The sequence below is a fragment of the Panthera pardus genome, unplaced genomic scaffold (genome assembly GCF_024362965.1).
Source record: "Panthera pardus isolate Hobbes unplaced genomic scaffold, ASM2436296v1 HiC_scaffold_13, whole genome shotgun sequence".
Classification (NCBI taxonomy): domain Eukaryota; kingdom Metazoa; phylum Chordata; class Mammalia; order Carnivora; family Felidae; genus Panthera; species Panthera pardus.
Window position 1 is genome coordinate 21,131,767 of NW_026526688.1, and position 16,517 is coordinate 21,148,283.

General features: G+C 38.6%; 1 protein-coding gene and 1 long non-coding RNA gene across 12 annotated transcripts in view; one reads left to right on the forward strand and one right to left on the reverse strand.

Annotated features, from left to right (window-relative positions):
• Positions 1-16,517, forward strand: part of MTUS1 (microtubule associated scaffold protein 1) — a 171,490-nt gene that overhangs the window by 119,067 nt on the left and 35,906 nt on the right. For 8 of the 9 annotated variants that reach the window (XM_053900908.1, XM_019466721.2, XM_019466720.2 and 5 more), the window contains one exon: positions 14,871-15,085. In XM_053900908.1, the coding sequence (XP_053756883.1) occupies positions 14,871-15,085 (215 nt within the window). Of the gene's footprint in view, positions 1-699; positions 821-14,870; positions 15,086-16,517 lie in introns of those variants that run through there. The other variant, XM_019466727.2, reaches the window with a different exon arrangement.
• On the reverse strand, positions 427-9,493 carry LOC109277202 (uncharacterized). Of its 3 annotated transcripts, XR_002085032.2 has the most exons (5): positions 9,390-9,491; positions 7,848-7,944; positions 5,077-5,182; positions 1,877-1,978; positions 427-781 (listed from the first exon to the last, which is right to left on the reverse strand). It is a non-coding gene; the product is annotated as an uncharacterized LOC109277202 (long non-coding RNA). The 3 variants fall into 3 exon arrangements; XR_002085030.2 differs by lacking the exon at positions 7,848-7,944 and having other exon boundaries at positions 8,655-9,493; XR_002085029.2 differs by lacking the exon at positions 9,390-9,491 and having other exon boundaries at positions 7,848-8,528.

Here is a 16,517-nt window from a genome sequence, read left to right on the forward strand (position 1 = left end):
ACCTTTTATCAATCTGTCATTAATGGAAGTTTTATTAATTGTAACTGGGAACACTTACTACTTGAAGCCATTTTAAAAAAGTGTACCCAAGGTATTGGGTTTATAAACAGATTGACATACAAAATACTTGAAAAAAAATGTCCACTGTTATTAGTGTAAATGTAATTTAAAAATTTTAATCAATATAGAAGAGTGTAACGAAATCTTAATTTTCTCCTTATTCCCAAATAAACATTAGGTACTCAAAGTAGTTAATTTCCCTCACCAATCTCTCAAGTAGTTAGAGAATCCGTGACATTATTGGTTGTTATATAAAGCTCCTAAGACCACCCACTTTCTCCTCCCCTTTACCATCCCTGATGAAAACCATAACAAGCCCTTAAGCATGTACAGTGTGATGTAATTGAGAGGCTGCTTGCTGCTGGATCCACTAAGAGGAGATTTTATTCAGAGGGAGAGTATTGTTTGGACAACATCTGGAAGTGAAAACAGAAGCCAGGAACCCTTGGAGAGCTCGGGGTTTTTTTGTTGTTTTTTTTTTTCTTTTGTGTATGTGCAGTGGAATGACATTTGCTATGTAGGCATGTTTTCTCCCGCTGTTATTTCTTGGCTTTGAAGAGTACCGAGTTTAAAAAGACAGTATGTGACCGTGCCTGGAAGCTGTTTCTTCTGCGAAATCTTTTCACCTGCTCTGAAGACATGTTGTTGTCTCCCAAATTCTCCTTATCCACCATTCACGTACGACTGACTGCCAAAGGGTTGCTTCGAAATCTTCGACTTCCTTCAGGGTTTAGGAAAAGCACTGTTATTTTCCACACAGGTTTGTCTTGCATACATCTCTGTTTAGCGTTGCATGGGGGACATCTTGATTAACTTGCAGCTGCTTATCAGAAATTTTCTAAGGAGATACAGTAATTGCAGAAAGAAAGCTCTAATGAGAGCGCGAGGCTTACTTTGTAAAAATAAGCATTTGGCTCTTAACGTTTCAACACATGAGCATATGATACTTCTACTGAGTATAAGCAGATGTGTTTTTGTTTTGTTTATCGAAAGCAGAATTGTTGCCTTGAAACTCCCCTAGCTCTTTTCTGACACTAACCAAACCTGTGAAAATCAGCACCTGTTAAATTTTGTTGTACTTCAGGTGATTTTGGAAAGAGCAGATAGGTAAATTGTGATTTTTCTTATTCTTAAAAAAGGAGATGAAATGAGACGGTTTTCTGTAGTTTTTCGGGATGTATTTTCTCACCGAGATTATGATAGGTTAATTTAATATGTTAAAAGATGTCTAAATTTGAAATATTGCTGAAAATAAAACATCCTAGTAGTTGTGGAGAAGGTAGTAAGGGAGCCACAAAACAAACTGAGTTTTCCTAGCTTCACAGGGAAAATGTTTGCAATCAAAGAAACCGCCTTTGATATTTATGCTTGTATCTGCTTTTTACTCTCTGTGCCTAAAATGGAGATAAATGCAGTGGATACCTTAGGCATGTGTAAACCTGCATGCTCGCTTTTAGGGGATTCGATTAATTGCCTCCCATTGCTACCTCTTGTTCTAGATGGTAATGGCAACTATGGTGAATTATATTGAAGTTATGCTATAAAAACAGGTGTATTGTATTTGATTCTGGCTGGTTAGTGTTACCTGTAATAGGATGGATTGAGTATATACACAGATTGTTTTTTCTTGTTTGATATTCATGTCAGCCCCGATGTGTCTTGTTTTTCATCTCCGTCCCTAGTGATGTTTTTTTTCAGCTGACTGTTTTTAGTTTCCCAGGGGCATCTCCCTTCCCTGAGGGTGTCTCTCATTTTGTCCGGCACCTTCTCCTCATGTTTCATAACTCCCCTTGACCTCTCACTTAAGTCTGCCGACCTTTCCCTCCATCTGAGCTGGCTGCTGAAGGTAAATGCAATGTTGGGAGGCAAATAGTGTTGCTCTCTCTCCCAGCTGAAATGACAATGTGAATTTTTCAACCTTTAAAAAAAAGAAATAAAAAAGGTGAGAAATGGAAGAGTGCCTTGTACTTGCAGATAATTTGTATGATCTAAAATAGCTCCAACTAGCTATAAACTTTTAAAGAAAATAATCTTTGCTCCAAGGTAAAGAGAAAATCAAACTGTACAGAAGTTACACAATTCCAAGTTTGCCTCTGTCTTGTCAGGACTCCCTCTACTCATGGGTGCTTGTATAGCCTTCCAGTAACTCGCTAATCCTGTGTGAGCCTATATAGATTTTTATAGACTCTTGTCATATAGAAATGGAAGCATACACACACGTACTGTCTCTCTCTCTAATATAGCTTGCTTTTTAAAGTTAACGTATCTTAGATTTTCATGTTGACACATGTTTATCTACCTCTGCTTTTTAATAGTCATGGAAGCCATGATCTACTTAACCAGTCTTCTGTAAGCGAACGTTTTAGGTTGTTTATTGTACTGCTGTGAAGCAGATAGACTTCCAAGGCAGCTTAAGCAAAAGACCGAAGGCTTTTATTTTCAGAGTTTGACTAACAGTTGCTATTTTAGGTACCTTTTATTATCTGAATTTCTGTAAAACTACTTTCAAACATTCATTTGGCTAAAGTGAAATTTTTAGAGGGTGCGTGCACTTAGAGGTGGTCTAGCCTACCTTCTTTTACACCAGAAGTCAGAGGCCCAGAGAAGTGTATTGTCTTGCTCAAGGGCACACAGTAGTGGAAATGTGAGGAAAACCTAGGACCTCTGTTCAGAACACTTGACTTACAGGTTTTCCTGGCTGTGACTTGTGCTATAATTCTGTTAGATCTGTTGAATAGCAGTGATGAAAAAAAGAGTTTTGTGTATGGGAAGCATTTTAAAATTATGTAAAGAATAGAATTCTCCTGACCCCCAGTGAGAATCTTTTGTCAGCTGATCCCATGTTACATAACTTTAAGGGCCAAGAGATCTTTGAGTGAAATGGATATTGACGTCCGGCATTTATTCTTACCCAAAAGGGCTGTAAGCAGTACCTTGTGTTTATATTCTTAATGAAGTAAGTGGTGTTGGCGTTCTTTGCCAAAATGGCACTGGAGCTGACCTGGATTCCAAGAGCCTGGGGGGGTGTAGCCTTGGTTCTGCTGGTAACCAAGGGAATGACCTTGATCACTTAATCATACAAGAGTTACAAAATAAAGGAATCAGATGAGAGGATTTCTGAGATATCTTTAACCTCAAAAGCTATGAATTTTCTGGCTATAGATTAAAAAACCCTGGATGTATTTCACCTGAAAATTCACCTTATCAAATCTAATGATCTCTTTATCACCCAAACTCAGTTAATACTGGTGATTTATTTATCTTCATGACGCACGTTTTTCCTTTAACCTGTCATGTAACACCAGTTACATTTGAAATCATTGTTCTTCCTCATGTATCCGCAACTAATTGGTTGTAAGAATCTAAGACCTTGTTCTCTGAAATCTCTATATGTTTTTATCCTCTGCCGCTACTCTAGTTGTCTTTCTCATATGTGGAAGCATTTGAAATTGCTCTTCTTAGAAGTAAAAAACAACCAAATATTGACAGTTTCGTATGTTTGGTCTATTTGAAGGATTTCATAGTTGGTCTTTGCTACCAGACTTCCCCCTGTTTCCATAAGCAATCAAACTTTTTTTTTAAGGTTAGCTCTACATGTGACTCCTGATGTTGGAGTTGTGAGTTTGAACCCCATGTTGGACGGAGAGATGACTTAAATAAAAGACTTAAAAAAAAATGTTTAAAGTACACTCTACACCCATACTGGGGCTTGAACTCAATACCCTGAGACCAGGGTCGCATGCTTTGCCAGCCAGGACCCCCCCTTTCTCCTCTTTGCCAACTGTCTTTCACGTTGCAAGACTGATTCATTCACTTCATGAGTATTTACTAGACACATACTATGTGGCAGGTTCAATACTAGATGCTGAAAATATAACCAGGAAGCAGTCACACATGCTCCTGCCTTTGCACAGCCTATTATTAAACAGAATATCAAGTAATCCTGGTCAGGCATGGACTAAGTGCCCAGGCAGCTCCTAGTGGGTAAAGCAGCCTTGAGGGCTTCCAGAAGAAGTGCCAATTAATCTGGGATCTCAGGGTATCTGGAGTTAGCCCAGAAACAGAAAGTTTTCCAGGCAGAGAAAACAGCATGTGAAAGCCTGGAGTGGAGGGAGAGGGTGGTTCCTTCAAGGAAACAAAAACATTTTAATGTGTCTGAGCGTAGAATGTGGATAGAGAGGTGCCAGCAAGAGGGGCAGTGATCAGCGGGACCCAGGTAAACCAGGCCCTTTCACTGGATCTTTACAGAAGGACACTGTGCACTCCGGAATGTTGTGATTGTGTGGCACGCATTGAGGGAGCATGTTACCAGAGTCAGGATGTCATGTTCTCTGCGAATAGGGGCAAGAAATGGAAGTGTGTGTTTGTCAGAGTTCTAAGTGACGTTGCAGGATGTCTAGCATGGATGAAGAGCTCGGCGTCAGGGAAATGCTTTTCCTCTAAGTCTGGAAGTGATTTCACTGACAGTCTGGCAGTAGTCTCTCTTGCCAAAATAGCTCTACTTCAGAATTTTTCCTCTGCATGTTAGTTCTAATTTTATAATGAGTCAGTAGAGGGAAAAGAATTTTCTTAGTAGAAATATTCCTTACCACCAGTTTTATTAGAATTCAGTTTTTCTTTGAAGCTGATAGCTGTATTCATTATTATGAAAAGTCCGATTTTGAACCTCAGAGGGTTAGTATTCCTTTTGATTGAAGTGAAAGCAATTCACTGCGCTTAGAATTATTTTTGCTGAGCCAGTGATATCAAAAGCAATTATTATAGCCAAGGGGAGAAATGTATGCATAGATATTGAGGGCAGGTGGAAGTATTATTAATAGGACAAAATATTTCATTTACTTAAAACCACAGTAAAGAGAACCATTTTGACTAGAGAGTAAGAGCGAGAGGCAGAATATGAAAACATCTAATTAGAACAAAAGTTATGTTTGGTATTCGTTTTTGAGAGTGTCGAGAAGACCTGCTTTTAGCTGCAGTAAAGACAGCTTTGACTATGAAGCAACTTACTTGTCTCACCTAAAAAGCTGTTCTGACGTTCAGTAGCTCAGCTCTGTCAGGATCAACACCTTTGCTATTTTCTTAGCTTCTGGAACATGCCTCTTGCCTCTTGCACTCATGATCACTGCTCCAGGAAGGAAAAATAAAATAATGAAGCGGTGGTGACAAATCACTCAGGCTTCCATCTCATTGGCTAAGTGTCATTCACATGGCTGGCTACCTGCAAGGGAGGCTGGGAAATTGAGTGCCTGACTTCCCCAGGCTCTAGAGCCTGCAGGGGTAAGGGGGGTTGCAGCCTTTTTATAGTATCTGACCCAGAGAAGGTCAAACTGTTAATTCTCAAAAGCTGATGCTGGCTGCTTATAAATAAGGGGAGTGGATCTTTTTTAGAATTAAAAAAAATTTTTTTTAATGTTTATTTTTGAGAGAGACAGAGACAGAATGCGAGTGGGTTACAGGTAGAGAGAGAGGGAGGCACAGAATCTGAAACAGGCTCCAGGCTCCGAGCTGTCAGCATAGAGCCAGACGCGGGGCTCGAACTCACCAGCCGTGAGATCATGACCTGAGCTGAAGTCAGCCGCTCAACCGACTGAGCCACCCAGGCTCCCCTATAATTTTTTTTTATAATGTTCATTTTTGAGAGAGAGAGAGAGTGAATGAGCATGAGTGGGGCAGGAGCAGAGAGAGGCAGGGACACAGAATCCGAAGCAGGCTCCAGGCTCTGAACTGTGAGTACAGAGCCCAATGCGGGGCTCGAACTCATGGACTGTGAGATCATGACCTGAGACGAAGTCGGACGCTTAATCGACAGAGCCACCCAAGCACCCCAAGGGGAGTGGGTTATTTAACAAGTCTATTCTCGCAACATCTTGTTATTTTTTTTTCTCTCTTATGATACGAATGGCTTTGGGTAATGATTACCTATTTTGTAATTATTTCAGTTAAACACTTTGAAGTCACTTTGGACACAGATTAATATTTGATTTCTATCTTAAATGAAGTAATTTTCAGTTATAAAAGAATATGTGGAGGAAGAATGTCTCAACTTGACATATGGCTTTTATATATTTTAAATGTGTTCTCTCACTCAAAAAAATAAAGATTAAACAATTTTTTTTTTTAATGGGGGGTGGTGCCTGGGTGGCTCAGTCTGTTGAGCATCTGACTTGGGCTCAGATCATGATCTCGCGGTTCATAAGTTGGGGCCCGCATTGGGCTCTGTGCTGACAGCTCAGAGCCTGAAGTTTGCTGCAGATTCTGTGTCTCCCTCTATCGCTTCCCCCACCCACCCCTCTCTCTCTCTCTCTCTCTCTCAAAAAAAAATAGGTAAAAATTAAAAATAATTTTTTAAATGTGTCAACAAAAGTTTAATATTGTTATCAGTACATTTGTGGTAGGTATTGCCAAGTTGATGCTAAATAAACTTGAATTTCTCTCGTGATTCTCTCTCAGACTACAAAATACAGAAGTTGATGGCACCATTTTAAAAAGCTTCTATTAAAAAACAGGTGCGTTAGAACTTACGTGTAAAAAGTTAAAAGATTCAGTCATTTGTAGAATACAGATCTCACAGGGACCAAGTTCAAGAATAACATGAGAGATGTAACCTGTCACCATCCCTTTGTTACTGTACCATGAATACACATTCTTCTCTTTGGTTTCCTTGAAAGGAGTCTTGAAGGTTTTGCTGGCTTCCTACCACACTGATGAGCATTTCCTGAGAACTGATGTTGTGAATGGTATTATGCTAAAAACATTCTGTCATAGATCGATACTGAGCTCATCTAGCTATGGCGGTCTTAGAGCCACAGCTTTGCTAGGGCACGCTGGTAGGGACTTGGTGGATGTATATTTTATCCCTTTCCTGGTGCTCTGTGAAAAGGCCTATCCAATTTGCTCATACACAGTGCGAACAAAAGTAGAGCAAAAGACCCTTGTTCCCTACTTAAGTTGAAATAAAAATTGAGTTGTTTCCTCTACTAAAATTCGTGTTTTTGATGAAACTGTTAGATGATTACAATAAATATATTTTCATTCAGTATCTTCAGAATTGTTAATGTTACAGGACTAAAATCGTATCACTTAGAAATGTTTTGCTGTGTTCCATGTTTATAGTATGCTCTTTCAGTCCTGCAGTTCATAAACTTAACATTTTCAGCTGAACTTCTAGATTATTTAAAGAACCAACAAACTGAGGGAGGTAATATCTTCTTAAAAGTATTTCTAAAAAGGGGCACCTGGGTGGCTCAGTCGGTTAAGCTTCTGACTTTTGATTTTGGCTCAGGGAATGGTCTCACAGTTTCCGAGATCAAGCCAAGCACCATGTTGGGCTCTGCACTGATAGCCTAGCCTGCTAGGGTTTCTCTCTCTCCCCCACCCTTCTCTGCCCCTCCCCAGCTCATGTTCTCTTTTTCTCTCTCTCAAAAATAAATAAACTTAAAAAAAAAAAAAAGTATTTCTGATGTAATGAATTTTTTTCTTTGTAGTCCATTTTAAGAACATGAGAAATCTGCTTATTTCCTGCCAGCTACATGGGAAATAGTTAAGGTCAAGTTTGGATTATTTTTTTGTTTGTTTGTTTTTGGGTTTTTTTTTTTTTCCTTAGGAAAAATTGTGTAAGCATAATTAATCTGAAATAGGAGTTTTTCATAGGAATATACATTCCATTCTATAACCTACTTTAAAAGTTATAAAAGTGAAACCCTTTTATTTGTAATACAAGCCATTGTGACAAATTCTGATGATATAGTAATGTAAATTTTTAATGCTTAGGTGCCTTAAAGTCTTACCCTCCACCTCAAAGAGAGTCAGCTTGGGTAATTTTAAAAGTCTAAACACTGCTTTGCTGAGCTCGAAATGTTCCATGTAAATAAATGCCATAGCTACCTAGAATAGAAAAAATTGCATGTAGTTTCGAAACTGTGATAACTATTCATTCTTTTAGTAAAAATAAATAACAAAAGGAACACAAAAAGGTTATAGTAAGTTTAAGGTAATAATTGATGACATGGATGACAATTAAAAAAAAATCTCTTGTAAGATTATACAGATTACCATGGCTTTACTGTTCACTGGGTACAACCAGGAAGGGTGGGTTAGTACACTCGTGTTGAGGGCAGCATTCAGAACAGGAGCAGATACAGAGCTGATGGCTCCTTGGGAAAATGACATGGTGGACAATTGAATTTGGAAAGTGTTACAAAGCAGGTGAGTTTAGAATCGACCCTTTCTGGAGAATGAAGAGCAGAGCGTCAGAGAATGTCTTTCCGCCTTCTTCACTGTGTCCCACACCAGACTCCTCCCCTCGCTCTGCCCTTACTCTCCTTCCCAGGCACAAATCGACTCCTCTTGTGTTACTTCCTAGCTGCAAGCTTGTGGCTCTTCCTGGGCTCCCCTTGATCCACCTGGTCCACTAAGTCCCCCCGGCCGTTCTGCCTTATAAACACACGCATCCTTTTCTGCCTGTTCTCACTGCCCCTGGCCCATGGGTTCTCTTCCTGGGCCTTCGTCCTGACCCCCCTGTGTACCTCTACTATCTTTCATAGTGCCCCCAGACCCCCACTCAATGTCGTCCTCAGCCACCTATATGGTCAAACCTTGTGTGGCGTGGATGCTGTCACCCTGTTTCTGCTTCAGCCACCTCTTTGTACTTGAACTTCAGGAATATCTGGGGCCACCCATACCCCTGCGCCTCTGCTGGCCTTTTCTGCTTATCTGTCTGCCAGATGTGCAAATGCCCATGCAAACTCTGCCTCCTGAACCCTGCCCTGACTGCTCCAGATCTAGGTGTTTCTCCACCTGGACTCTTCCCACACACTCCACATAACTCTGTTATCTAATTATCAAATTATTCTGTCATTGTGGATGGCGTCTCTCCCTTTGATTAATAGAAGTTCCTTACGGGACCTTTGCAGGGACCAGTTTGTTAGAAGCACATCCAATTGGCACTTAATGAAGAGTAGTCATGGGAGTGATCATTTAGAACTGGATACTCCCTCTTATGAGAACACGTATTTCCCAATAGTTCTCATTTAATGCTTTGTTTCCATGAGATATCCCAGGGTAAGGACCCATCATCCAATGCTGAGGAAACAGACTAAAGGCCTCCATGTAGAGATAAGTGTCACTTTTAAGGGTTTGGTGTGCTGGGTCAGATTAAGGCAGAAAGAAGGGAATCGGTTGTCTGTCCAGGCTGCTGGTGGAGATTGAGGGGGCCCTCACTAGCACATTAGTTCATTACCTATCTTTTATTACCTCACAGACATTAGTTTACAATGCAGACAGGTGGATACTATAAGAGCTGAACAGGAAGAAATGAATGCTAGAGAGACAGGATTTAGCTGAGATTCCAGGCATCTTCGTGCATCTGTGTGCAACACTACCTTCCTCTGTGCCTCCCGTCTCCCCCGCCAGACAGCAGGACTGATGCTCCCGCCACACGGCAAAGTCATCGTGGTAGATTTTGATAAATATTTGGTGAGTGAATGACTAGGTCAATAGGTACACAAAAAATTAGGCAACGTTATTTATTAAACACAGTGTATATAGTTTTGCATTTGCCAAGGCGAACTCTTCCAGTAGGTCTTGTCTCTTACTGGATTTTAATATTTGGAGAGCCAGCACATTCAGTAAATGGCTTGTTTGGCCTTAAGATGCACGTGTCTTTGGCATGTAGTGGGTTCATCCATGTCTTAATGGTTAAGTTTTTCTCAAAAACTTTGTTTTGTCTTGACGTGGGGGTCTATATGCCTGAGTGACTAGAGCCTGGAAAGAGGGCCTATTCCTCTTTACCTAACCACTTTCTTCAAGAAGATGATAAATAAGTTGATTAGGCTAGTTTGAAATTTTATTAAATGGACGGTTTGGAGAATAATGAACAAATACACCAAACAGTGTTATCCAGTTGGTTTTCAAGTGAGCACATGTCTTTGATTCATGACTTCTGTTTTCCCCAATGGAGGTTTCAATTTCATCAGAGTGAGTCCCAGGAAGGTTGGATCAGACACAATATTGGTAATTATCTTGTTGACAGACTTCTGAATCTGTATAGAAGGTAACATGTAATTTTAAGGTTTCTGATTAAGTTGATTCTTTGAAATCACGTCTTATTAATAGGCATAATGAATTTATGTGTTTAAATACAGCTACATTATCAAAATGGTAACATGTTAATAAAGGGGACACAAAGGCAAATTTGGTTCATATTTTAATTTCCTATAAATCATGACTCCTGTAAGGTTTAAGGGAAACTCTGTTTTAGTATATTGAAGGACCTTATTTATGAGTATTAGGGCTTTGAGCATCACTTTTTTTTTTTCCTTTTTTTGTGTCATCTCTGATCTCAAACTGGGCCAGGAGTGAGGAGGGGGAAAGATGCTCAAATTAGGTCATCAGCTACCACGTGGCACGATTTTGCCCTTCGGGAGCACAGTATATGGAGCAGAAGATTGAGGTCACAACTTGATTTTCCACTTCTAGGTGCAGGGCATTGTAGTTGCTTATTTGCTCTTATGTTAAATTTGAAGATATGTACTCTTAGAAGAATTAACATGTCAACGTTCTTCTTCCTCCTTTAATGCAAATCTATTTTGAGTTGTCACATACAATGAAACCTGTATTATTAAATTCCTGTCTATATTCCTCAAGGAAGAAATGTGGATTAATTATGTTTTTTTGATCGCTAAGTGTTAATGATTTAAGTGTTCAGAATTCACTTTAGTCATGTTTAGAAAATAATTACTTTTTAATTTTGAATAGGTGTTATGTTTACCCCATGGTTCAAAAACATAAAAAACATACTAGAACACTTTGTGTCTTTCTGGTTTCTATCCCCTTTACTGAAAAGGGAGACACTGTTGGGGTGCCTGGGTGGCTCAGTTGGTTGGGCGTCCGACTCGGCTCAGGTAATGATCTTGCACTCTCTGAGTTCAAGCCCTATGTCCTGCTCTGTGCTGACAGCTCAGAACCTGGATTCCGTTTAGGATTCTGTGTCTCCCTCTCTGTCTGCCCCTCCCCTGCTTGTCCTCTGTCTCTCTCTCAAAAATAGATAAACATTAAAAAAATTAAGAAAAGTAAAGAAAAAGAAAGCCTGAGAGAAAAAGCAGCTGTCATGTGGACAGCTGGGTTTTACCGAAGCACAGGTGCTGTCCCTCCCCTACTTGCCTTGTTAACACCTTAACACTGCAGCCACAGGTGAACCAGTGACCAGGCAAAGCATAAATGAAAAGCAGCTAAGTGCCAAGAGATATGCCTGACTGGCGTGTAGTCAGGCTTGGGCAGTGAATGTTTTCCAGGGTGTACCTTATAGCTTACATATAGCTGCCATATCTGAAAAAAATAAGAGTTTGTTTTGGGGGTGGGTGTGCAATGGGTGAAAGAGGTCAGAAGGTACGAACTTTGAGTTATAAAAAGGTCATGGGGATGTAATGTACAGTATGGGACTAGAGTAGATATACTGTATTGCATATTTGAAACTGTTAAGAGGGATCTATAAAGGTCTAATTACAAGAAAAAAAATTTTGTAGCTATGTATGGGAACAGATGTTAACTAGACTATTATGGTGATCATTTCCCGGTATATACAAATAGTGAATCATCATGCTGCACATCTGAAACTAATATTATGTTAAATGTCAGTTATGCTTCAAAAAAATGAGGAGGAACTACATTTCAGATGGTAAAAAGTATTTTAATTGAAAAAGAGAAAAGAATGTCTTAGGAATTTGAAGCCACTGTGGCTTAAGAAAAGCCTTTAACCAAAATTTATCAAATTAAATAGAATCTAGTAAAAATCATAATGGTTTCAGAGGCTTAATATAGAGTCAGCAAACCCAACTTATGTTTTTTAAACACTTCAAAAAACAGTATTGACAGATTCTTAATATGATAGAGATGTATTATTTTAAAATCTATGGACATTGAGAAACAGTTAAAGCAAGAAAGAAAGAAGGCTATCTCCCTCTTTTTTTTTTAATTTTTTTTATTTGTTTAAAGTTTATTTATTTTCAGAGAGAGAGAGGGTTAAAGCAAGGGATGAGGAGAGAGAGAGGGAGGGAGGGAGGGAAAGAATCCCAAACTAACAGTGCAGAGCCCGATGCGGGGCTCGAACTCATGAACCATGAGATCATGACCTGAGCCGAAACCAAGAGTCCAATGCTTAACTGACTTAGCCTCCCAGGGCACCCCTCTCCCCCTTTTTAAAATAATGTTAGAAATGGAATTAACCATTTAGTAAGAAAAAAAGATTAATATCAAGTAATTTATCCAAACAATATTGCTAGCAAATATTTTAACTACAGTAAAATTTTAAAATATTGATAATACCGAAAAAAAAAAGTTTACGAAGCCAGACATATTACTAGATATTGCCTGACTTTGATATAAGAGATAATTTGAAGGAAAATATAAAATTTGGTGCTACAAAAAGAGTACATGTATTCTGAACCCGAAGAGGGAAAAACAGTGCTTAATAAATTAATTTAAATTTATCTCCTTATGAAATAACTTACTAGAACCTGACCAGTAAAACTCATCGGAAAGTCTCAGTAGGCAAGAATTTTAAAGGATGTTTTCTTCAAAAATGTTAAATACTTACATCTCAAATTTTGCAAATAATTATAGCCTAACAGTTTTAAAACTCTGATATTGTGTTAAGTAATAAAATTGATCAGCATAGAAATTCTAGAAAAAGAATCAAACATGGTTAAGGGATTCAAGAAATGATAAACTGAATGTAGTATATCAATAATCAAATGAATTACATAAATATTAGTAGGACATACAGCAGTGTCAGGAGAATGAATTTATATCTGCATATGTTGCACTGAATTCTAATTGGTCAAAGAGTTAAAAGATGTTTTTTTGCTGTTCTGTTCATATAAAATTATAGGAAACTATATAAAATGCAGATGTTTACCTACATGTAGGTTTACTGAAATGAAGAATTACCAAATAAGGGGCTTGATATATTTAAGTGATATTTTATTATGATTATTGCATAAATGATTATTTTTAATTAGATATTACGTCTCTTCCCCATCTCTACTTTCCAGGGTGGGTGGGAACAGTAGACACTGGGTGTCGGGGGCCTAGGTTCTGACTTTGGATCTGTCCCATAGAAGCCCTCTGAGCCTGGACAAGGCCCTTCCCACCCTGGAACCTCGCCTTCCCTATGGAGAGTTACTAAGGGGAAGAAAGAAGGAAAGTGAGAACACTGCCTGAGCAGTAAAACACTATGTAATTATTATTTTATGTGAAGAGTAGAACTCCTAAGAACATTTTAGGAAATGACGAAAAATAAAGGAATGCTAACTTCAGACACTTGGACAAACTGTAAAATATTTAGATTATTTTTCATTAAAATATGACTCTTAAAAGCTCTCCCTATGGGACTTGAATATTATGACAAGGAACTTGGTTGCTTTCTTCCTCTGCTTTGGAAGTGGCAGTTAGTAATCATTAACAGCTACTTAGCACTAAGAAAGACTATGGGCAAATACTTGACCCTTTAAGTGTTTTTAAAACACAAAAGATATTTTAGTCATTTTAGAACAGTGAATTATCAAGTATTAATACAAATATGAGTCATTTAGCCATAGAAAGCATCAAAGAAAATGAGAACCTCTTTTCGCCTTTTTTTTTTTTTTTTTTTTAATTTAAGGAATATTTTGAGTGTATTTTGTAAATTGGTTCTTGGAGCATGAATAGTCAAGTTTGTTTATTTTTTTCCCCAAGAAATTACTTTAGTTTCCCTCCCCCTGAAAAATTAGAAGAAATAATTCCCATCTATAAAATTCCCTTAGGTTTGTTACCACAGAATGTGAACGCCATCAGGAATACCTCTGAGAACAGGGAAGCTTTTTTTGTTTGTTTCTTGTATCTTTTTTTCAGATTTAGTTTTGCTTTGATTACTTGGCCTACTTATTTCAAGAAGCTAAGCAGCTTGTTGTGTGTTCTTCCAGTTCTGTTGGAGATTTAAAGTGATGGAGATATTTGGAACGGTTCCAAAACTGAGCAGTTTTTCATTTAAAATAGAGTAATTCCCAGGACACCCGTGGCACAGAAAGTGAATAATCACTTAGCACAGCATCTTAGTTGGATTTGGAGTATTAGCATGAGCTTTAAAAAAAAAAAAATGCGTAGGCCGTTATTACTACTTGGAGAGGGGAAAAACAATAAAGCTTGTGTTTGATAGAAAACAGAGTATAGTCGAGAGTATAGTACTTTTAGCAGTGAACTTAAGGGACAAAATGTGAGTAGGTGTTCAATATGTGTAATGATTTATTAGAGATGAGGAAATGACTCATCTGCAGTATAAATCTTTGTAATGACCAGGCCATCAGCAGGAAAGGATGCGAGATTTGTAGAAAATGTGGAGGAGGAGGGAGAGGTGTTGAAAGTCCAATCCCTTGTGTTTTTCTTTGAGCATATGTGATCAGAATATAGACTCAGGGAACTTGTCACAGGATACTGTGCCAATTTACCTAAAAAAATTAGAACCTGTGATATCTACATTATTTTGCACGCGATTTTCATGTGTCTGGATTGCTAAATCTATTTGTTTCACGTACATGAACAAATAGTTCTCTGCCCCATGTAAATCTTTTAAGTCAGGGCTAGAGACATGGTCTGTGTTTGTGCATTCCAAACATCTAGATATGTGATTAATTTCTGTTCTGAGCCATATGCTTTCCTTATGTAAATAGAACTTAAGTGCATTTCTGTGGCTTATTTTGTTGTTTTTGAACCCAGATGGTAGTGATTATAAAACTAAAAATCACATATCTTCCTATGTATACTCATTTCTTTTACAGTTGAAAAGGGCAGGCAGAAGAATCCCAGAAGTTTGTGTATCCAGACACAGACGTCTCCAGATGTGCTATCTTCTGAAAAAACACTTGAGTTGGCTCATTATAAAACAACATGTGAAAACCAAAGTGGATTTATCCTGCAGCTCAAGCAGCTTCTTTCCTGTGGTAATACCAAGTTTGAGGCATTGACAGTTGTGATTCAGCACCTACTCTCTGAGGTAAGGATGTGTACCCTCTAAACAGTCTTTGTCCCTGAGGTGAGGCATGGGGGAGGGGGCGGCGTTCATGCTCTTGCCTTGTGAACACTTTTCAGTTAATGAATGATGAGACCGGATATAATTCATCCGATTATGCTTTTGTCAACTCGCTTGATACCTCAGTCTCTCTCTCTAGAAATTTGGGATGGAAACACTTCTACGACTTTCTTTTCTCTTTCAAAATCACTCACACTGACAATGGCAAAAGATAATTGCTTGTTGTACTTGTATACACGTCTAACCAATATTAGCCTTAACATTTTTTCACTCAATTTTTTGTCTAACTGAATGTAGCTCTTCATATCACCTTTAGTTGAATGCTTTGAAAAATGAGATTGGTTATATTTATGGGTCAAGGAACACTTCCAAGGTAACTCCCAGTATGGGTCTGGGGACTTTGCAGAATTTCCATCCATTCCTAAAATGGATTGTGGTACAACAGATGCGAAACAGATTTTCTTTGCTTACTTAGTCTTCTCTGACATTCTACAAGGGTGTTCGTTCAGGGACGAGTTAAAATGCATTGAGAAGCCAAACTTCTATGAATGTATGCTACTGGTATACCACCAAAAACTGCGATTATCTGAGCGGAAACACTGGGATGAAATTATACTTGAGCTGTTTAGATAATTTTTTTAATCACCGTCTTAAAAGATGCACATCCATAACATCTCAAGAAGAAAACTGTTCAGTTTGCTTGTAGTTCAGCTCTGCTCTGTAGTTCAGTTTGTGCAACAAACCTGTGTTCATTTTCTACAGAGGCTACTGTGATATGGTTGCCTGTCTGGGGCAGGGGAGACAGAGGTGAATGAGACTTGGTCTCTGTCTTTGCAAGTAACCAAGCTAATAGACAGTTGGGATCAATATTTGAACATTTTACAGCTTTGTCCAAATACATCTTTTTGAGAGCAAGATAGACACATATACCTAGTTTTAAAAATTGTAGGGGTATATGGTACTTCTGTTGCTCTTTAATATGTAAGGAGGGAATTGGAAAGCTGGCTTATATTATCAAGTAGGTAAAATTGGAGACCACGTAAGATCAAATGCAGGAAACAGTCTCTTTTGCGATAAACCAATAAATTTGTTTTACTGCAGCTAGCCTAACCGGCCCCATGTTCAATTCCTTTCTCTCTCACATGGAATGAGTCATTAAGTCCTGTGAGCCCTCATCCTACAGTGTTGCCCCCCTCCACCATCCCCTCTTTTCCATTCCTACTGTTGCCAACCTTGTTCAGACTCTAGAGAACTGTCCATTAGATTGTGATAACTACTTCTTAACTAGATTTTAGGCCTGCGCTCCCTTCACTCGTTTATCCCAAGCACTGCCGACAGATTCATCTTTCCAAAGCATTCCACTCTACTGACTAAAACCTTTGTCTACAGCTTACCT